Source organism: Takifugu rubripes, chromosome 8 (assembly GCF_901000725.2).
Source record: "Takifugu rubripes chromosome 8, fTakRub1.2, whole genome shotgun sequence".
Taxonomy (NCBI): Eukaryota; Metazoa; Chordata; class Actinopteri; order Tetraodontiformes; family Tetraodontidae; genus Takifugu; species Takifugu rubripes.
In genome coordinates this window covers 6,284,300-6,306,909 of record NC_042292.1, presented here as the reverse complement: position 1 = coordinate 6,306,909, position 22,610 = coordinate 6,284,300, and the positions used below count along the sequence as shown (strand labels likewise).

The 22,610-nt window shown below is 43.5% G+C and overlaps 3 protein-coding genes across 7 annotated transcripts; 2 read left to right on the top strand and 1 right to left on the bottom strand.

The window, feature by feature from the left end:
- Positions 1 to 193: 193 nt before the first annotated feature.
- cldn10e (claudin 10e) lies at positions 194 to 2,216 on the top strand. 2 transcript variants are annotated; one of them, XM_003966545.3, is made up of 5 exons: positions 197 to 822; positions 906 to 1,067; positions 1,191 to 1,272; positions 1,356 to 1,469; positions 1,639 to 2,216. In XM_003966545.3, the coding sequence occupies exons 1-5, from the start codon at positions 591 to 593 to the stop codon at positions 1,997 to 1,999; spliced, it is 951 nt and encodes a 316-aa protein (XP_003966594.2). In that variant the 5' UTR covers positions 197 to 590; the 3' UTR covers positions 2,000 to 2,216. The 2 variants fall into 2 exon arrangements, with proteins under 2 accessions (XP_011604531.1, XP_003966594.2); XM_011606229.2 differs by having other exon boundaries at positions 194 to 822; positions 906 to 1,272.
- Positions 2,217 to 2,328: 112 nt separating this feature from the next.
- On the top strand, positions 2,329 to 5,259 carry cldn10d (claudin 10d). The gene is made up of 8 exons (XM_003966544.3): positions 2,329 to 2,530; positions 2,706 to 2,816; positions 2,929 to 2,972; positions 3,082 to 3,875; positions 3,980 to 4,141; positions 4,213 to 4,294; positions 4,366 to 4,473; positions 4,548 to 5,259. Exons 4-8 carry the CDS (start codon positions 3,644 to 3,646, stop codon positions 4,723 to 4,725), a joined length of 762 nt encoding a protein of 253 aa, XP_003966593.1. The 5' UTR covers positions 2,329 to 2,530; positions 2,706 to 2,816; positions 2,929 to 2,972; positions 3,082 to 3,643; the 3' UTR covers positions 4,726 to 5,259.
- A 29-nt stretch (positions 5,260 to 5,288) lies between these two features.
- Positions 5,289 to 13,557, bottom strand: dzip1 (DAZ interacting zinc finger protein 1). Of its 4 annotated transcripts, XM_029840679.1 has the most exons (20): positions 12,996 to 13,557; positions 12,695 to 12,807; positions 12,397 to 12,615; positions 11,616 to 12,215; positions 10,477 to 10,561; positions 10,260 to 10,375; positions 10,016 to 10,174; positions 9,775 to 9,912; positions 9,636 to 9,698; positions 9,422 to 9,550; positions 9,128 to 9,176; positions 8,981 to 9,031; positions 8,775 to 8,834; positions 7,874 to 8,052; positions 7,579 to 7,756; positions 7,142 to 7,316; positions 6,618 to 6,985; positions 6,133 to 6,254; positions 5,812 to 5,971; positions 5,289 to 5,687 (listed from the first exon to the last, which is right to left on the bottom strand). In XM_029840679.1, exons 3-20 carry the CDS (start codon positions 12,397 to 12,399, stop codon positions 5,602 to 5,604), a joined length of 2,721 nt encoding a protein of 906 aa, XP_029696539.1. In that variant the 5' UTR covers positions 12,400 to 12,615; positions 12,695 to 12,807; positions 12,996 to 13,557; the 3' UTR covers positions 5,289 to 5,601. The 4 variants fall into 4 exon arrangements, with proteins under 4 accessions (XP_029696539.1, XP_029696540.1, XP_029696538.1 ...); XM_029840680.1 differs by having other exon boundaries at positions 12,354 to 12,615; positions 12,695 to 13,557; XM_029840678.1 differs by having other exon boundaries at positions 12,695 to 13,557.
- Between the last annotated feature and the right edge of the window lie 9,053 nt (positions 13,558 to 22,610).

Genomic DNA, 22,610 nt, shown 5'->3' with positions numbered 1-22,610 from the left:
AACCTAAAATACGATTCATTTTTTGTTTTGATTGTATTTTAGTTTTTTTTGTTTGTTTGTTTTTTAAACATTTTCCTGATGGAATTTTTAATCTTTAAAAACAATTGGGGAATACTAAAAAAACCTTTTATAATTTCAAATTAAATAAATTGATGTATCAATAAGGGACGAAAATGCCAAAGATCGCTTCATAGGATACAATATTTTATTGACGGTTTGGACAATCATATATGTGTATGGAAATGGTTGTGTATTTTCCTCTTCAACTGTGTCTACACACCAGAATACACCAACAAGGGAGTGAAACTGTCATTTGAGACAAAAGCTCAGGTTAGCACACTCAGCTGCAATCCATGGGAACTGAAAAGGAGGCTGTCTCTCACCCACATGTGCGTGATACTATCTGGCAAACTAAGGCACATCTCCTGATTTGTTCAGCTTTTCTGTGGCGAGATCTGGAGGCCACTCTGACATCTGTTTGAATTCAGGTGAGAAGGAATAGTTCCAGCTCAGGATGCAAACATCGCGTGACTCTGATTATTGTGGATGAAAGCTAAGAAAATCCAAAACGCTGACGACACCCCAACAAGATGAAGATTCGGGTCGTCCAGATTTGGGGGTTCTTGATGACTGTTCTGGGATGGATTTTTATTGCCTGCACTATGGCCATGGAAGGATGGAAAATAAGCTCCATCGGGGGTATGGGAGGCTCCTCGATCATCAAGGTGGCCTGGTACTGGTCCAGCCTGTGGAGATCCTGTTTTACAGACTCAACTGCTGTGAGCAACTGCTATGACTTCCCAGTGCTGTGGTCTGTGCAGGGTAGGTAACTCCACCACTGAGCAAGCTCAAGACCTCCTCTGACACCTGCACTCTCATCAACCTGACCATCCATGTGACTCCAGGCTCCATCCAGATTGTGCGTGGGCTCCTGATGTCAGCTCTTTCTCTGGGCATGCTGGGCTTCGTGCTCAGTTTGCTGGGGATGGAGTGCACCTTCATCGGGGGGAAGGATCGATCGAAATACAAGAAGGTCTACGCTGGGGGGTGCTGCCACATAGCCAGTGGTAATGTCTCCTTCAACAGAACTGTCAGCATCAGCAGTCACCACTGGCTTTATGGCTTAATGTTTATGACTTGTGTCAATTTATGCGTGTATGGTTGTTTTTCCTTGTGTTGTTTCTCATCAGGCTTGCTGGCTGCTTCTGGTTATGCTGTCTATGCCCATCATGTCTCAGTAGAATACTTCAATCCTATCTTTGATGGGCTGAAGTGAGTAACCTAACCTAAATTCACATTTGTGCCTTAAAAAAGTGACTTGGGGGTCAACTGTGCAACTGCTGGAACACCCACAGGTTTGACCTGGGCACGCCGCTCTTCCTCGGCTGGGTGGGCTCAGCCTTTCACATGACTGGTGGTTTCTTCTACCTGTGGTCGGTGTGTAAACCCCTCTGTGGTCGAAAGGAAATGTGAGTCATTTGTTTTTACAGGGAGGGAAATGTAAAGCCAGAAAAAGGCCAAATCAGTTGGAGCACCAGGGACAGGAATCCTGGAGACATCTCAACACTTAATGGAGCGAGACTATTAAAGCAGCTTTGTTTGCTTCACCATCTTTGACGTGCCTCTCTCCATCTCCAGGATTATCAAAATCCAGAAGCTACCAGACCCAGAGAAAAACAAGTCCACCACAGCTCTGTCCACAGCATCCAAGATCACCTCCAAGACTAAAGTGTCTTCCATTTCTGAACTGTCCTCCAAGTTGGACATTTCAGATGTGTCCGACATTTCCTCGAGATCTGAGAGGACGTCAGCATCGGGACGCTCGGCGAGGTCAGGCCGCTCCTCGAAAACTGGACGGACCTCAGATAGATCAACGTCAGGGTCGGAGTCCAGCACGTCCACTCTGTCCACGTCCCAGAGCAGCAGCAGGACGGTGTCGTCGCTGTCAGGCAGTTCCAAGACTGAGAGCATGCCGTTCATAATAAATTCATATATCTGAATCGGCCTCGGCAACAGAAGCATGTGAGACGAAGACTGAACTGTGATCAGAAGTTCTGATTGATATGACGTGTTTGTATGTGTAATTCAGTGACACAGTTTTGACTTGGACAACTGTTATTTGCCTATTTTTACCTTCTCTGGCTTAGTTTTGCATAGAGGAAGGGAAAAAAGGGTTTCGTTTGGTTGGTTTTAATAAATAAAGGTTTGAAACTAAACATCTCAACGTTATTTCCTACTGTACTTTCCACAGCCAGCTAACTTTGTGCAGCGTTTTAGACAACAATTAAAACTCCACTGGGTCATTCACACTTGGTTGACAGTAAACACTGAAGCTCCACATGAACACTTGCTGTGAGGCGCCTCTGCAGTTCGGTGGGACTGGGAAACGTGTTCGCACAACACTGAAAGACACAAAAAGCATCTCATCTGGGATTTGAAGGCTTTTCTGCTGGATTTACCAGACTGCAGCAATGTGGAGGAGGTTGACTCAGCTCCTTGGCCTGCTGCTCTGCATACTGGGACAATGGAGGTATGTGCTGATAGAGACGTCAGCATTTTCTCCCAAGGTTTAAAATGAATTACTGTTGGTTAACAGAAGCTCATAGAATAAAGTAATCAAACTACTCCACTCATTTCCTTTGACGGTGAATTGGACCATACATTAATGAGTTAATGACCCCTGTGTTTCACCGGTTCACACCCAGACAGCCAGCGGGCTCTGGAGTGGCGCAGGCGTGCACACACGTGGGCGGGGTCAGGGGTGTGTGGACATCTTATCAATGAAAGCATGCGTCATCCATCTGCTCGGCGCTGAGGTTGGTTTTAGCATTTATTTTGAGGTGCAAGCGTCTTTTTAGAACAACTTCCTGCTGGTTCTTCTTGCTTTTCACCCCCCCTCATGTGTTTTTGTGCCTCTCCCACATGCAGGTCTATCAGACGTGGCAGCTCACTGTTTACACGTAAACAGAAGGGTTGGTGCTTTTCTTACACAACAACACAGATCAATCAATAATGAGGTAATGTGTGGTAACTATGGTGAGGAAAAAGAAGAAAGCTGAAGTTGAACTCTGATTTCCTCAGGTATAGAATGGGACCACCCATCCACAGGACCAAAGGTTTCATACGTAACATCCACATTGTAGCCTTTGGTGGTTGTTTTCAAATCTGTTACCTGTAATATGACCTAAACGAAAAAAAATGTTAAGAATCAGGCTTTTTTATGCTTATTTACAGAAATATACTATAATTAGTCATTTTATGTGGAATAATATGGTTTTATATTTGTGCCCTATTAATATTATAACATTTACAACGTTAAAAGTAGACAAGAAACAAATATAGTGCTTTCAAATCTACCAACCAAAGGTTCCAGTCCGATGTAAAGTCCTCTCTGTCTGATTGCTGGGAAGATTAAAGATGCTTACTGGGCAAAAATCAGCTGAAAGCTGAGACAGAGGACAAACCTCAGGATTACGAATAGAGGGGGAATGTGGCAGTTTCCCACAGCAGGCAGGCAGACAGACAGACAGACAGGCAGGCAGACAGACAGGCAGGCAGACAGACAGGCAGACAGACAGGCAGGCAGACAGGCAGGCAGGTGCTCAGATCCTGACTGAGTGGCGGTGGAGGAACAGTCCTCACCATGAAGTACCGGACGGTAGTGATGTACATGGAGATTGGCTGCTTTGTGTCCTGTCTGTGTGGCTGGATCCTAGTGTGTTCCACTCTTCCCACTGAGTACTGGACGTTCTCCGAGGTGGGGAGCATCGTCCTGACCACCTCCAACTACTACTCCAACCTGTGGAGAGACTGCATCTCAGATACCACGGGGGTGTCTGACTGCAAGGATTACCCTTCCATGTTGGCCTTGCCAGGTAGGAGACAGGGCAATATCATCAAATCCTCCGAGTTTTAAGTTCTAAGGTCCGCCATCCATCAGAGCTTTGTTTATGGAAGTATGGGATTGGCTTTTTCTCAGTATTTTTACACGCCTGCCGAGCACTCGCCATCTGCGCCGTCATCACCGGTTTCTTTGGCGGCGTCCTGGCACTCATCGGGATGAAGTGCACTAAAATAGGTGGATCAGAGCTCGCCAACTCCAGGGTGACATTTGCAGGGGCCGTAACTTATCTGGCTTCAGGTAAGACTGATCTCAAATGGATCCAGTGTTATTGTGTCAGCGTTCTGGATGTGTGCGCGTCCTTCCCCCAGGATTCTGCGGAATGATCACCTATTCATGGTGGGCCAACAGAGTGATAAGTGAATTTGTGGATCCCAATTTCAGGGCACAAAAGTAAGTATTGGACGCGGTGCAATTCGTTTTCGAGCGTGTCTGTGTAAGAATTTGAGCCCGTACCTGCGCAGATTTGAGCTTGGAGCTGCGGTGTTTGTTGGCTGGGGAGGCTCCCTCCTCCTCATCTCTGGAGGGATGGTGCTGGCTTACTTCTCAGGAAAAGAAGGCTTAAAATCCAGGTGGATGGAGCATCTCTTGGCATTTCATTTGGGCTGCCCATGTTTTTCTGATGTGTCGTTTATCTCTGATACAGCTCTCTACCTCGGAGACCAGCCACCTACGCCACCGCCCGGACCAGGCGGACCTACATGCTGCCAGCCACGTCGTCCCGGGTGACCCTGGGGCCGCCGCTCTTTTACGAGGGAAGGAAGAGCCGAACCACCAGAGCAACAAGGACCAACCAAACGTTCGGCAGGGACAGCTTTGTTTAACGCATAGACTAGATGATCTGAGGACCAAATGCACGGACAGGATTTTAAAGCAGCATACAGTATAGGAGGTGGTTCTGGAAATTGGCTCTGGATTTTGTCACAGTACATTTTGTTTTTGCCACTTTCCGTTTTTGCAATCTCATTCATGTCAGAAGTTTCTTCTAATAAGTCTCATAAGCCATGTCCTTCAATCAGACCTTTTAATTAGTGGTCTTTAGTCTTATTCTCGTAATATAATTACATTTACTACACTTACAGCATGTCAGCTAATAGGTTTGTGGCCAGTGAAACCTGTTGGTTCATGCCACTAACAGCCTGAATTAGCATTATCTCAGGGTGTTCCACTGATCTTTGAGGGAATTTCAGGGGTGGAACTGGACATAAATGGGCTCCTCCATGACTACTATTCTAAAAAATAAAACAAGTCTTTGTGAATGTTTTATATTAAACATATTAAACATTTGGTGACACAAAAATTAATACCTGAAGTCATTTTAAGCATTTAAATTTAGTCTACTTAAGTACTTTATGGCATTTCTATATTTCATATTTAAATAAAGAACCTCTTTCCAAAATGTTTTATTGATACATCTATAAATACATCTATACAAAGTTCATTACAATTTACAGATAACCACACTTTCAGTGTTCCATACAAAAGGTTTACACAAGCTACGATGCAGCTATAGTGAGTCTGGGTTACAGTTCATTGAATATAGAAAAATAGAATCTCAATTCCGAAGACGTTGAAGGCAAACAGGTATTTGGCACATAAGCTACCTGGTGTACTGCACCTGCTGGATTTGACTATTGCTGAATTTAAGATATAGTTTTGTGTATGTATGAGTAAAACACAGCTGAATGATGCATCAGGGTTCACTGCTCGTCCTCAGAGTCGCTGAAGTCGCTGAAGGAGCAGAGGCTGCTCTTCAGTGTGCTTCCAGTTCCAGCTTCTGTCAGACCTGCAGGACACGTGACGGCTCCGGTTACGTTAGGGATTCCATCATCATGACACTTTAGTTTCGGGAATATTTAAAGACGCGACTGGTCAACAGGAAACAATGCATATAAATATAAGGAAATGACCTGATTTGGGCCCCTTTCCAGTAGAGGACCCCCAAACGCTGGTGCTGTGCGAGTCCAGGCTTTTCTTCATTGGGCCGGGGCCAGGAGCCAGTTTAGAAACGACGCGTTTCTCTTCCAAGGACGACACCATGGAGTCGCTGCTGTCTTCGAGGTCTGTGAACTGTCCTCGCAGGCAGAATGAGCACAGTTAAAGAAACAGTTCACCCCAAACTAAAATTCACTCATCTCTTCCCGATGCCAATGGAAGCCCGGGGAAATTTCAAACCCTGCTTTCCACATTAGCGGAATTTGACCAATATGAATTATTCTCCATGGTCTCACCGTCAGTTTCTGCACTTCATCGTTCCTCTGTGGTAAGATGCTGACGCCCCCTGCTGGTTTCCTCACTGATCTTTCCGCAAACTGCTTTTCCATTTTTCTGGCCAAATCATTGATTTTGTTTTCTAAAAATTAAAGAATAGAATATTTGAATGTACGTGCATTTTTAAACCTTACTGGAATGTGTGTATTCTTTGGAACACAAAGATAAAAAGGTGGGAAAAAGGTTTTGGACACCTCTTGTATTTGTGAAGCGTTGCATTAAGGATTAAATCTCAGGTCTTCAAGTGCAATTTCTTTTAGTACAGTCTGAGCCATTAGAAACTTAAAGTAGATTGGTTCCATAAAAATACATAAGAAATATGGAGAAGTGATAAATATGGGAACAAATTCTGCCCCCAGAATCCATTAAAATGCACAGATGATATGTTCAGAGCAAAAAACGATTTTTTTAAACAATTTTTTGAGATACGGAGTGTAGAATTTACCTTTCCCAAAGGGTCTATTTTCCACATTCCCGTTCTGGTCTTTACTGCTTTGGAATTGTCTGGAGTCGACCTCCTCCAGCTCACTGACATCGGACCAGTCCTCCTCTTCATCGTCGCTTGCTAACTGTGTGACCACTGTCTTGGTGAGGCGAGCGTCCAACGCTCTGCTCTGCTGGGGGCTGGTGGAAAATGAGTGCCTGACAGCAGCCTGCCTGGCCAGCACTGGGGTGGCTTTGCCATATTTCAGCAGGACCGGGACACCCTGGTTCAGACTGGGCTGCTGTGATTTCCCCTTGTGGAGCTTTTGTGGTTCCTCTTCCATTTCTGCCTCTTCTTCCGATTCCTCATCTGAACTGAATGGAGGGGTCCTATAAAAAGAAGTTACAGCACTTCAAGATAATATAATCATTAATAGAAAAGGGAGCCCTTTGTCTACGCAGTTCACGTACTTTCATTGGGTGATGTGGTGTGTGTAGAAAGCTACGAGGAGCTACTGAAATAAACATCTATGGTTTTGTTTTTACTTGGATAGGAAGTTTGTCACCAACGTCTTGGCAATGGGTGTGGAAGTCTTGGGCTGGGCTGGGGTTTTGTTCCTTGGTGCCGGCTGAGGAGTCTGGGACTCTTTGGTGGCAGGTCCAGACGTCACTTGGGTGGTTCTGGAGGGAAGACTACTGGATCGAGGTCGGATCTGCACAACTGCACACAGACATAAAGGGATGAATTAAACACAGAAGGCAAATTACCGTGACTCAGTCCAGAGTAAGATACGTTTTGTGAAATGTCAAGGCTGGCTTTGGAGAAGAACCTAAAAAGTTACTATTAAATGGGTGAACCAACCAACACAAGCCCAAATTTAAATAAACTACAAACAGCCTCACATTGTAGCAAATTCTCTCCTTTCCATCAATCAAAACAAGCTTCGGAGGATGTCTGCCTTTGACATGATGCTTACACTCACCTGAACCCTTCTGTCTGGATCTGCCACCCGTCCGAGTCTGGAGTTCCTGCTCCACGTTGCCGATCATCTCCTCCCGGATGTGCCAGTAGTCCGGGTTTCTCTTCCTGAAGCTTTCCTGCTCTGAACGCATCCTGGCCAGGATGGAAGCCAGCTCTTTATTTTTCAGACCCCTCTGGCTCTGAGAATCAGAGAGAAAGAATTAGAGGCGATGCTTGCAACGTAAAACCCCATTTAGATTTATTATTGATATGATATATTATTTCTGGGCCTCCCACAGTTGAAGGACTGAACTTACAGGCTTGACTCCCATGCTCTCCAGCTTTACTACAAGAGCCTGTTCGATTTCTGGCCGAACATCTTTCTTGATGCTGCTGCTGCTGTTTTTCTGGACAGCAGGGTTTGCTGTGTGCTTCTTCTTTGGTGCTGGCGCGGGCTTATACTCAGTTGGCTTCTTCTCGGCTAAACTGCTGGATTCTGTTAACACAAATATCAGTGAAGAATAACAAAACTCCAGAAACAAGGAAAAGAGGATAAAAAAAACCAGAGGTTCGGGTCTTTGCTTATATTCACTGCAGGCTCCATGCATGAGCAACAGTATGGCTGTGGCGAGCAGGCAGAAGAGGAGAACTTATTTAAGCTGTCACAAAGACTTGACAAGATAACGGATGTACGAAAAACCCTGTAATGTTGACGTGAGGGATGTCACAGAGAAGTCAGTCTTGTGGACCTGTTTTCCTTTAAGCTCTCTTGAACTAGTCATCTTTCAAAAAGCTGAGGGCACTCAAACTGGTTCAGCCTCAGCACACAAACATTTCCGACAGCCATTGTTTAAACCTACAAATAAATGAATTCTGTTCATTGAAATCAATCAATCAATCAATGTGTGGCCTTGACTGAACGTAGATGCAATTCTACCTCATCGTCTTTAGTATGTGGAAATGTATTTTAGTCCTAGCATTCATTTCCCCACCACCAGGCGGAGGGTCACAATGCTGGTGACCACAGTGCTAATTCTAACCCCAGGAATCCGCCGGGGATGGTATTTGGGCAGGAGGACACCGTCTTTTCTGGTTGTCGTGGCATTTTGAAAATGTTACTGGGTCAAATGACTTGAAGGAAAAGGCTGCCCACAACGGACTGATGCATCCATGCAGACAGCATGCGGTAAATTGGATCTGTCTCACTAGCTGTTTTACCTTTCTCCTCTTCTGACAGTTCCTGTATAGGTTCCAGTTTAAGAGTACAGACTGGTTCCTCTAGTAGTACAGCATACAAGGTGAATGTCAATGGAAGGGTTTGCAGGAGGAGGATTGTTTAAATCCCACATGCACAGTGTTTCTTGGAGTAACAGTGCATTTTTAATGCTATTTTCTTTATTAACACAAAGCTTCCACTGACTTACCGAGCACAACCTTCTTTGGTTTTGGCTGTGGGGCCGGTGCGCTGACAATGACTGGAGAGGGGATACGCATGATGATTACGCAAGACCATTTTCTCTGCTTAACATTTAAATTGCTGATTAATAAGCAACTGAAAAAGCAGCCAATACCTGGTACTTCCACTACTTTGGCAGGTGAATTCGAAGTCAGGGTTCTGATCTGTAGAGTATAAAAGACAGCTGTATAAAAACTCTCATGATCATACATAAATAGCAAAAAACCTCGTGCTAGATTTCACTGACTGAATGACTGAGCACTGGTCCTGTGAAGTGTACAGTAACACAGATCTGAGCTCATTCGGCTAATACAGGATATCCTGAACAAGAGCTGACCTTCCGTCTCCCTTCCTCTCTTATCATAACCGTGTGAGGCTGAGAGCTGTGTGAGCGTGGCTCCGCACCAACCTGCTCTCGTTGAGCCTTGATGGTTTGCTCCTTCTCCTGGAGCCGCTTGGTCATCTCCTGCTGCAGCCTCTGGCTCTGCTCCTGGTGGTCGCTCACAGATGACTGCGTCCTGCTCAGCTCTCTCAGCAGCTTTAAAACGATGAGGAGGAAATCATTTTCAAACCAGCTCGTGTCAAAATCTGTTGCTTACGGGTGATTTGAAGGCCAACTCTACCTCATTCTTTTCAGACTCGTGTTGACCTTTAATGTCTTGTAACCTGGATTCCCATTTTCTGTCCTAAAAAAGGAGATTATTCATCAAGGTTAGGTCACTTAATGAATTTATTCTGAAAAGAGTGATGGTCAATACTGACCTGTTTCTTCATTTGTTGTTCGAGCTTCTGAATGGCTTGTAACTGCAACTCCTTGTAGTTGTCCAGGTCTCTCTCTGCTTGTGACTGAACAGGGCTGGCGGATTTTTCATTCTTGGCTGAGAGATTCAGATTTGCTTCCTGTGTATGAAAATAAAGATGGAAGAGAAAATGTGCTACAAATGATGTCCGCAACAATGCGGTGGAAATAAGGCCTATGAAGAGGATCGCAACTCTTTTTTACATTGAGAGCATGAATGTTTCGCGTGTAAAGAATTTCCATTTCTCTGCGCATGTGGTCTCTGCTGTCTTCTATCTTTCTTTCCATGCGTGCCATCTCCTCAGCCTTGAAACGTTCCAGTTCTCTCAGAAGTTCTTTTTGCAAGGACTGCTGCTCCTTTTCCTGGGTTCCCAACACAAACAAAAACAATTCCATTGATATTATAGCTCAAATGATTAGTCAAAGTGTAACAGCCTGGTGTTCTGACCTGAACAGTTTTGGTATGCAGTTCCTGTTGCTGCTGATGAATTTGCTCCTTCAGACTGTTGATCTCCTGTTTGAGGCTTTCAATCTGACCTCTTTTATCACCGTCTGAACGCAGTTCTGTGTTGAGTTCAGAACAAAAGGGAAATTTGGTTCTTTCATTGCTAGTGTATTGTTCTAGCATGTCACCAATCTCAAATCAGCACAATTCTGCGACTTACGGGTCTCATACTCATCAGGGTGACGCCGCTGCATGTGACTCTGGAGGTAGAAGGCATTGAGGAAGGATTTATCGCAGCACGGACACTAAATGGGAAAAAATGAAATCATTCAGAATTTGGAGCATTTTTCATTAAGGAAATTAATCACAAAACTCAGAAACATCCAAACAAGTTCACAGTTCTGGTTTTCAGTTTCCTTTCTCCACCTGATTAATTCTCATTGTTTTAGTGTCTCGACCATTTAGTCAGTGTATCTGCTACTTCATAGCAGATGGTAGCAAAGATGAGCCGCTGTAAAGAGTGAATCTTTGGAATTAGATTAAGGTTTGAAATAAAATTGTATTGGTTTTTAGATAGAGAAGTATATTTATCAACATGTACAACCAAGGGACAAAAGCCAAAGCTCCCTAAAGACACAAACACATGGTCTCTCTATCAATAATTGAGCCACCACTGTTAGTTGAGCTTGTCCTGTACACCTAGCAACCACATGCTGCTACGACACTTTAGAACTGTTGCCTAGGCAACAGCGAGGCAGCAGCGGCACCAAGAGATGTTTGATTTTGGATTTGTGCTATAAATATCCCTAGTAGGAAGTAAAGCATGTGACAGATGGGTTGTATTGAGTAAAAAATACCAAATAAAACTGTAATGTCAAAAAGTAGCGACGTTAGGTAGGGATAACAAAATGATGCAGGTTTTGAGGGTGGGGGAGACAGTGACAAGCAAATCAGCCCCTTCTATCCTTTTGTAAGAGGATTTAAAAGCCTAATTGCCACCAAATGATGTCATCTGTTTTACAGCTTTAAATCCTCTTCTTACTGCCTGAAAATAAAGCTCATTCTATTTACAACAAAACACCATATTCATACATAGTTTGGTCCATGAAGTGCACATAAATTAGCTTTCCGAGCTCTGCTTAAAGCATTAAATGACCCCCCCCCCCATCCCAACCCTCTCTTTATAGGAAATGCATGAACCCCGTGGTTGTGAATGGATTTTGGGAACAATAACAGAGCAGGGGCCTCCCGAGTAGGAGCAAAAGGGGGTCGGGTTCTAGAACTAGCGGTCTGCTTTATACATACTACATGCAAATGTAACCGACGTGCCACGAGAGAGGGTACTGAGCAGAACTCTACCTTCTGGCTGCTGGTGAGATGTGGTGAAAACAGAGACTGCTGGGTTTTAATAATTTTCCTCCTCTGCTTGAGCTCCGTGGCCATAGCCTTCATCTTCTCCTTCTGTTTCTGCTGTTCAGCCAGCAGCTTCTCGCGCTCCACATCAGCAGCTGTCAGCCTTTCTTCTGCCGCTCGCAGATTGAGGGTGAGAAAGTCTTGACAATGGAGGAGCCATTCTACCGACAACTGGGCCAGGCGAAAGAGCTTCATCAAAGTCAAGTCCACGGGGCTCTGGCATCGCTGGCATTGCTCCGCGTCCAGGCTGCAGAAAGTGACCGTGTTGATGTGCTCTTGGAGGACGTCTACATCCAGCTGGCTCACGACGTGGTCGATGTCAACAGCATGAATCCGCCGCCAGTCCACTTTCTCCCTGCGTGGACGGAACCTGAAAGGAAGGCCGGCAGAGATTCCGCTGGAGGGAGTCATGCCGGGTGCAGAAACAGACTGACCATTCCCGGAGTGTTGGCTCAGCGGTGAATTCAGAAGGGACGGGATCCCTGCCGATGAATGGGTACCCTGGCCGTCACTGGAATAGGGGTAGTAAACGCCGTTGTGAAATGGCTGGAAGGAAGAGATGTTAAGTTAAGGCTCTGTGAAAATCTACACGAGCATCAATGGAGGCTGGACGACACACACAGGACAGCAGCTGGATTAGACAGGTAATACACAGATTCCACCACTGCCGATTCAGCCACCTACTCAAGACGATGTCGCAGCGCTGCAGCAGCCCTGGTCTCCTTACCATCTTCAAATGATGCCTTTTCCAGAAGAAGGGCAGCTGCTCTCCTGGTTCCACCCCCCTGTGCAGCTAGCTGAGGCACCGCGCAACAATGACAAGGCTGGGCGTCCGCCACGTAACCACGGAGACGGAGACGAGAGTCCCTGAGGACGGCACTGTTATCACAACACGGCGGGCAATCAGCAAATGTTGCCCTACACGATGGAAAGGAAGTGTCCTGTCCTGTGGGAACAGATTTGAAAAGACCACTTAAAGCATTTTTTTTTTTGCACACACACTTCGAATGTAAGGCGGCTCAAACCTCCACAAAGCGACGGCGTCTAAGCGGCTAAACAGCGCAGCGCTCGTCTGTTCATCACGGTGACGAATCTGCTCACTTCAAGGCGATTTTTTAACAAGTCTCCAGACCTCCATCTGAGTAAAAGTCGCATGTTTAAACTTGTCCGGGCATCTGTTGATCCCGTAGCACTAAAAATATGAAGCTTCTCCCCAATGACCTAACCTTTGGGCTGCCCGATTTCAAAGTTTTCCAAGGCTAACTTTGCTAACCTTCAGTTTTCAATCTACGTAAGATATTAAAATGATGTAAAATAGTACTGTACATCAGCACCGACCACCGGTTTAAACTCTGGAATTCCTCGGCGTGTAACGATTTTGAAGAAGGTGCAAAACAAGCGTTGAAAAAACAAATCTGGAGGGGTTGAAAAAGTTTCTTCACGACGACACCCCAGGCGATTTGAGGGGGATGTAGCTGCTGGTCTCCACATTCCTAAATCCCGTGTCAAAGAAGCTAGCCATACTTAAGAAACAACTTCCGGTAATTTCAGTGTAAAGCAACCACCTACTTTCCAATTGGAGTCTTTACCAAACCGCAGTTGCCCTTGGTATCCGAGAACAGCTGTTTTAACTCTTTGGAAGAAGATGTACCAAGTATCGTATCAGTTTGTGCCATTAGTCGACAAAGAATATCGTCACGATTGAATCTTAATTTGTAGGAGATCCCGGCTAACTTCCGTTACCAATTTATAGGCCAGAGACATGATATATATTTTTACCAACTTTTCCGTCTTTTTTTCTCTACAAAATTGTTATATTTAGATGAAAAACTTTCGTGATACGTATATATTTATTTTCCCCACATTTATGTCAAAGGTTATTTAGAAAGATTTGAAATATATCTGATTAAATGAAGAATGCATTTTAAATACGAAATTCTATCACGGTGACGCTTAATTTCAGTCTCAGATGTTTGAAGTCTTCAATTAGGTTATTAGGTTTACATACCACAAAGGAAGATTAAAAAGCTCCTCTTGAGCAAAATATTTTCATTATTTTACCAGTAGAGGACAGTAGAGATCTAAACTCGCTCATCTGTTAATGGCGGCGAGGCGATGTCGTCAACCTCTGTCCACTGTTGCTGTGAAGACGAAGAGGAGATGAAAACACAGCGTTTAAAACGCACACACTTGCAAATCAGTGATTGTTTTCACCATCCGGTCTTGGATTTAATCTTCGAGATCTTTTCAGCAGACAATTAAGAAAGCTTCAGGAGAATCCAGGCATAGAACGTGAATAAAATGGGAAGGAGCGAGTGCAAACGGGTTTGACGCTGCTTTCAAAATTACACATGCTGCAAAAAATAAGCAGCACTGCCCCATCTCAGCCTGCTGAACTCTCAATCAGAGTCCCATCGCCAGAAGAGGTAAACATTGCCCCATTTCCCAGGTCATTTCCCTTGATAACTGCAGTTAAGTCCTGATAAATAGACATTTTAATTCCCCCAGACAGGGCCTGTGACTGTCAGTATGGCCTGAGGCAGGCAGAGAAGACTGTGTGCAGCTAAAGACAAGCAGCTCTCACCAGCAGCATCACAATGAGGAGATGAAGTTCAGCTGTAGGACAAGATGCTAGGGTGCACCTGTACAGATAAAAATCCAGGTTCAATTCCCTCTTGTTCTTACAACCAAAAATAAAATCCAAGACAGCCTGATAAGTTTACAAGTGTGGAAGATTTAGAAAAGTTATGGCGCCAAATTAGTCATGCAGCAAAACAGGAGCAGAGGTGTGTGGAGGAAGAGCAGCAGACCTCTGGAGATGAGTAAGCACAGCCCTGCACTCAATTTGCTGCTTGATTTATGAGTTCATTTCCTGCACCAAGTTCTCAGAGGGAGTGAGGTGGTATATCTTTTCCACTATAGGCAAGAGTGGCTTCACTTCCCGATCCCCCATGAGTTCCGCTTCTAACATTCGGGGCCATACAAGGACTATAAATAATGGGAAAGATGGTGGGACATCTTTATTCATGAAGGAATTTCTTGCAAAGGATGCTGTAGATTTAGACTACTCTGCATACTGTATAGTGCAGTACAGTGCTTAAATAGACTAGCATCTGAGGGCAGAAGCATCATCTATCACGGCATTGGAAAACAGATGCAGCTCAGCAGTACGAGTGCTCAAGTACAAGAGGGCAAATCTCACATGTGGTTGTAATACTTTTGAGACAAACCATTCAATTTTATCAGTCCACTCTGCTAACGATGCTGCACAGCCAAGCTATTGCTACCTGTATCCACTTCTAAAAATAGATTGTTGAATTAACATGATTATGATGCATTCAAAGACTTGCCACTGATATGTAATGTAAATGAAAGGAATTTATAGAACAGATTTAATTAATGATTATTTCAAGTCAATTTGTTAAGAAATGTATAGCTTTCATAACTATGGCCTGTGTTTGTTAGCACGTACTAGTCAACTCCTCTTTGACTCCAGACAAATGGAAGTGTCAGCTCAGCAAGAACACTCGAGGCTGTCTGACCAACTTAATGCCGTGCAGCAGCTCCAGCCTACAACTGGCCATCGGTTTTCATCCCAGACACTTTGTTGTCTATTTTCAACATGGCAGCTGCAGGGGTCAGGAGCAGTGAATCAGTCTTGTGGGAAGGAGCGATGAAAGAGCACTGTGGTGGAGAGGAGAGAAAGAGAGAAACATCCCACTGTTTCCTTTCATTGTCCCCTATGAATGTTTCTCAGGTCACAAAGTGCACCTGCATTAAAGAATTATATATAACAGACAAATGATGAGCATTGCAATGATTCTTTCTTGTCCTCCCACTGAGCAAGGATGCTCGGGCTCTAAAGGGCAAAGTAGTCTCAGCAGCAGCAGCGGAGCCTTTGTGGGAACCCTTGTAATGAGGATGGAAAGCCCAACCACAGTAAGGCGTGATGACTGTGCTCATGGTTAGGAACTGTACTGCAAGGATCTATACAATCACTTACTAGAGCACTGTCAAACTGTGCAAGGTTTGAGCCTTGAGCAGGTTAGTGTTCTCAAGTACTTTGATTTAATTTACAGAACTTTCAACAGCATCAGTAATGGTCACCATAGAGATCCCTCCGACCCATTACAGTTTGAAAAAGGAGTAAATAACTACAGATTGAAAGGAAAATAAGTCTTTAGAGAACCTAGATTTAGAACCAAAGTGATAGAACAGAGCACCGTAGTGAAAGGTGTAAAGTTATGGAACAATCTCAACAAAGAAAAGAATCAAGAAATAACATATTTATTAAAAAAACATAAATGAATGTGAAACAGCCAAATTAAGATAATGGTCTGTGACAGGTTAAAATAATGGCAAATTTATTTAAACTGAGACGCTAAAAAGAAAATTTAAATGTGAAAAGCATAAATTTCTAATAAAAAGAGGAAGAAAATGAAATATATATTTTTTCTCTCTGGTCCTTTTCATTCAAATTTGTGTTTACATTTTATGTATACAGTGGGCCTGTCTTTTTTTTGTAATTAAATAAATTTATTAATCAGACAGGCCAGGACTGATTCATGATTGATTCTTTTTCGAATCCATACACACAACACAGGTTGTTGTATTAAAGCTGTACTCACAAGAACACGAATAAATAATTAGATTTTCCCAACTTCCGTCTGACTCTGTTTGAACAATGACCACCACGGCACCCTGGAAATTGCTATTAACAGCAAACTAATGAGCAGGAATCTAATTTGTTGCTCACACTTGCCCAGGCTCATCGCTGGCTTGTTAAAACAGCACCTTGTTGTGACATTAGCATTTAAATGGGTCATAATTTATATAGCACTGCTCTGCTGATTTCTCTCATGCAGCATCCAATTATACTGGCTTTCAGAAGAGCACAAAAAGTCGTATAGGGATATGTAGAAATTCTACCAGTAAAAGTATTAGTTTAGTTTAGCATTTTACACAAATATCTGTCGACATTATTGTTGACAAATATGCATCTAAGTCAAATGCTCAACATATTCTGTCATTATTCAGTTCAGAGTTTAAACTCTCCTGCATAAAATAAAGAAATGTTTGAGACTGAAACCAGATGGGTTAGAGGATCGACAAAATCTTTCCACTGAAGTGGGGGTGGGGGTGCGTTTTCATTTGAATTAAAATGGCTGCAATGTTAATATAAACTCTTAATGTCTGCAGCAGCAATCATTTCACTCTGGCCATTAGTGCATGCCTCGGCCATCCCTCTGGGTAGCCCTATTAGGGACGAGATGTTTCGTTTGACAGTTGCAACAAATGAGGGTGAGCGAGCAAAAGAGGGGGGCTCACTCTGAGCAATGGCGTTCCAGTACGGGCCTTCTTTGCATTCAGATCGCACCCTGTTCCTGTGTCAGCACGGGACAAGAGAAGCACTTAACGTGACATTTAGAGATGCTCAAAGATTCTCTCCCGAGGCCCGATGGAGGGAGAAAAGGACCAATGATGCTTTTGCAGACACGTGTTTTAAATGCCAGGAGGGGGGCTCGGCCACACAGATCCGGAGAGAATAGCCAGACCTCTGTTCTCGCACCAGTCCGAGGGCTAACGTTAAGCTTGGTCTGAAGGGGTCTCATCTCTTTTTGATCAGCTACGATCTTATGGGCTTACAGGACAATCTTCTTAGATTGTACATTAGGGTTGCTTTTATCCTTAGAAGAAAGCCACAGAAAGCATTTTAAATAGCCAGCGACAAGATGGTGCATCCCGAGCTCCATGAGTGGGTGGCGCCAATTTTCTGGGATTCTGAGTCTAAGCAGATGCCAGCAAAACACACCTTACTGATGTATCACGACGTGCATTAAAGGACCCTGTCCTATTAAAATAAAATCCTCTTTTTCAGTAATACTGTGCTAAATGTCTCTTGTTGATGAGGCTTTATCCTAAAGGGACCTCAACAACAAAACAACATGAATATTTAACAGGTAAATAAAGGTCAATGTTTCAGAATGGGTGCTGAGATGGAAACAATCTGGGGGAAACAGTCTTCCATTTAAAATATGCTGCCAGAAGGTAGTTAGGAATACATTCAGAATAGTTTTAACACGTGAATCTGAAATTTTGCCATTTTAATGTCATCTTTTTAAAAAATGTCCCCTGTCCCAGTTTATGTACTTGTCGATGAGACATCTGGCAATACAGCTGTGCCCTGCGAGAAAACCAAGCAGGATGGATAGACAAGGAGTTGCATGAAGCTCTGAATGGGTTCATCACGAACTCTGACCCATTGTTGACGAGATTCCTTGGAAACGGCCACCAATGGAGGTGGAGACACAACAAATGCCTCACAGCAACACAACATTTTGGATTTTTTTTTTGCATATCCATTGGTAAGTGGGCGTCATTGCCATCCTGAGTCTTTTGCCACATGCTCATTTTCCATCCATGTTTACTCAGAAAAGAATAATCCATTTCTGCCCGGACTCCTTGAATATTTAATGCTCTGAAGTTTGATTGTATAAGCAGTCACCTAAGCAGCTTTCTGTAACCAGGCTCCAAGGGATCCCCCTTACAAGCCTCTGCTTCCCTCACTGTGTCTGTATTTTACCAATAAACTATCCCTTTGAAGCCTCTTCGAACAGCCTTTTTTTTAAAAAAATGCCTTGCTTTAACTCAGCTCACCCCACCATCACAGTGCTGTCGCATTTTAATTCTAACCTGCTAAAGGTTGAGGAACTGTATATTTCATCAAATAAATTCAATTAAATTATGACCAGGGGTGAGCAGAGGCATTAATGACTTCATTTCCACAGCCAATTCCATGAAAAACGCTGCTGCAAAGTAGCTGACATTTAAACTAATGTTGAAAATTGGAGCACAGATGAGACTTTAGACCGGGAGAGCTTCCAGCCCACACAAGTCTCGAATGTGCTGTGCACGCTTGAGCAATACTGCAGTATAACACGGTCAGCTGTTGATTGCCTGAAGTACTGGGCAAGTGGCCCACTGGGCCGTTGACTCATCTCAAAGATATGCCCATCTTGGCATGGACATTAACAGCAGGATGGACCATTAACTGCCAGAGTCAATGTGAAACTCACTAGAATCACACATGTCCAACAGCATGTCACCGCTCTGCACAATCTTTTAAAAAAAAAAATCTTTTTATTTCCCAACATGTGCAACTAGTATTTGTTGCTAATTTGCTCAGTTAACCTAAACTGAACTCAAGTCAACTGCATTGCACTTTAAATTGAGTAAAAAGTATCTGTGAGAGTAAAAACAGTTGCAGACTGCAGAGTTTTATCTGAAATGCAGAAAGCCTTCGTGCTGCTGTGGTACTCTCCAATTACATTTTTTGAGTCATGAAAAAACTGATACCGTCGTCACTTTGTGTATTAAATATTGTCTCTCCCATAACGTTAATGAATACGACCTGCACAAATTCCTTCATCCCAATGAGTCTTTTTTCCCTTTAAATAAAGTTCAACCTCTGACACCTAGAAACGGTATCAAAGCGAAAAAGTAGCAGGCACTAGTTGCTGCGAAAACTCTTTCAGGAAAAGATAAAAGGTTCATGAGACCCAGTAATATCTGTAATTTTACTGTTATGGAAGGAAACAAACCACTCAGTTGAATTAATAATAGACCACTGCTCTGGTAAAACAGTTGTCGGAGAGGGTTGCTAGATTAAGGGTTGTTAGCTTTTTTAAAACCACAATTACCTTATGTGGTCCAGAACTGCAGATGTTCTGAAGCATTTACAGATGCGATAGGTGATAGGTGTCGAAGAATATGATTTAACATTTAATGTTAGACAGCTAAATCTAGCTCCTCTCAGTAATGCATATTAGCATGCGTGCAGTATACTAACTAAAATAATAGTATATTAATGTCATTAATTTATCAAATCCAACATACACAAATTCCACTGAAGACTTTTAGGGTCCTGTGCAACATGCAACATGAACCCTTAACAAGTTAAACGGCTGTAAATTTGAGAGAAAGAGACATGCTGTTCTGAGAAGTCTATTAGTGCTGATAATAAAAGCAGTCAGGCTGTTTCTGGATCTGGCAGGAGACATCAGCTGCAACCACGTCCCCAAAGCTTGAGTTACCTGCCTGAAAATGCAGAATTTATGGCCACACAGCTGGTAGCAGCCCACTCTGGACTGCTTTCTGTCAGGCTGCCGAGACACCCAGCATGGACCAACTGCCTTGCTGTTCATGTAGGACAGGGAAGGGAGGGTGTCCTTTCTGATTAAAGGTTTTGGATGAGACTGTGGTGGAAGTCCAGCAAAGGCTGGCATGGTGCTCTTGCTGAGGGTGGATCCCTGTGGGGGGGGAGTAGACTGTCAGACACAACACGTAGCCGTGGCAAATGGCCCAAACAGTCATTTAAAAAAACAAAAAAACAAAGAAGGTTCAACACATCTAATAATAACGCTTAGAATCGAAAAATGGACAATCCTAAAGGCGGTCCATTTTTAGCAACAAAGCAAAAGAGGACTGACAGCCTGGATGTTGCTGTTTAGCGTGCACAGATATCAGATGAAGGTCAGCAAGAAGCATCAGAGAAGGCCTAAATCTTAGAGGATGTCGGCGTCTGCTTTAATTTGTTCAACACAATTTGACATTTTTGGCCAGCTAAATGCTTCAAGACTACTGTAGGAATTCACACAACCGTTATGAACAGCTGTTGGCGTATTAGCATTGTCTCCCAATGGCACATCGAATGTCTGAAATCCTGTTTTCAGTGACATCCAAATAACAAAGTGTTGGTGTTTGTTCTAATGAGGTGTAGGTGGTTTTGAACTTTGGTGCAGAGAACTCAAAAGTTCATGAGCTTTTAATTTCAGATGAACAAAACAAACATTTGCCGTTGTAACTATGGCAGTGATGCAATTTAGAATTAGGCATTAGATGGGTCATGTTATATTGTGGTTTGTCTCTGACAAGCATTAGGATTTATTGCTTTTGAAATGGATTTCTTATTCAGAAATTAGCTATAAAAGCTCATCACAAATCAACTGTACTTTTACTACCACCGAAGAAAATATATTTGAATTAAACTTAGCATTAATATACTTTTTGACATAAATACGACAGAAAGAGTGATGGAATTACCCCATCACACCACATATTCTAATGTGTTTGTGATGAGAATGGGATTTTTTAATAATTTGCGTACAACTTTCCTCATACGTTACAGCAGCTTTTAACAACTTTAACCTTTTTGCTAAAATGCATTCATCTTTCTCCCACAGCAGTTTTATATTCTCTTGTTGGTTTTTAAAAAAAAATTGTATCATTTGGCTTTTAGTCATTTAATAGTACTTCTGTCCAAAGTAACTTAAAGTAAGAGATACAATCAAGCCACTATGCATTTGTGACTAATGAGAATAAAATATTACGTTGCAGTCCGAGACTATAGAATAAGTGCTGCTATCAACAAACAGAGCAGCTCTATGGAGAGGGAGTGAAGAGGGATACAAACAGGAGACAAGGAGAGTGGATGTGAGTAGAGATGGCAGGAGGAAGATAAGTGCTGTTAGGAGAGCAGGTGCTCCTGTGTCTTCAGGACCGTTTTGAAGGAAGAGGGGGTTGCGCCCGCTCTGAGAGCTCAGGATGTCGTTCCACCACTGGGAAACAGGGTATGTGAATAGTCAATGAATTGCCTCTACAGACAGCTCTGCAAATGGATCGTCATAGGCTTGAACAAGATTGTTAAAGTAAGAGGTTAGGGTTAGGGTTAGGTCCTGTTAGGACTCTGTGGGTCAGTAGAAGTGACCTGAACCTAATGTGGGCAGCTACAGGGAGCCAGTGGAGCTCTATCAGCAGTGGGGTAACATGGGCCTGCTTTGGTTGGTGAAAGACCAGACACGCCAACACATTCTGGAGCAGCTTCACCACACACATCAGTGCACCCGTTAGAAGGACATTGCATTAGTCGATGCAGGAGGTCACCGTGTACCAGTAGCCGGGTGGAATGCTGGGATAGCCTGATTTTTCTGGTGTTGAATAAGGCAAACATACATAATGAGAAAACACCAAAATTACAAACAATCTTGCTAGGAGCAAGAGAGAAGGAGCAATTTTGATGGATTGCTGGTTCGGCATCCATTCAGATATGTTTCTTGAGCAGAGGCGTCACCTGTGCCTCTTGGAATGTGAATTAAAGGTGCCGCTGGAGAGAGAAAAGTTGATCATGTAAATTATCCCCGGGGTGATGGTATTGTCTACATGTAGGTGGGCTCCAGTGAGCATTGTTGTTGGATGGCTGTGTGTCAAAAGTTTAGATACCTCACTCAGAGGTGGAGAAGGTGGGGAGTGAGGCTGAGAGCAAGCAGTAGGATGGCTGCATGTTGGGCTTGTGGGCTTCTCAAAGATAGCAGTTGATAGCTAAAACTTTGTCTGTGAAGACCTAGGCAAAAGTGTCAGATGTGGGTGGCTTAGGAAGGGGTTTAAAGGTGGAGGAGAGCTTGTGCATATCCGTGGTGCTGTTGATCTGTTTGCTGTAAACAACTTCTTTGCAGCGGAGATCCTGGAAAAGAAGGTGGATGGTCACGACTGGTATAATTCTCAGGGTTATTTCTCACATTGCTGGATTGGTGGGTGTCTGGGATTTTGTAAATGTCCCACTGCACATCCGGAATACCACCAGTCTCACTTTACTAGACAAAACATTAATGCATACTCGGCAAAATGAGGAACCGTACTCTGATTTTTTTTTTTTTAAGAGAGATTTGTATCCAAATGAGGTCATATCAGATAGAAATTGTGCTCATCTGGCTTGGTACCATCGCCAAAGCAGAGGATCAGAACGATTCCTTTTTCATGAACTTCAGGAAGCAGATATTTCGCATCCTTCCAGGATAGATGTAAATCCACATTCCGGCTTCCCTGTAGCTTCTCTGGGACACAATGAGAGGCAACTCGCTGACAAAAGTCCCACTGAGATTAAGG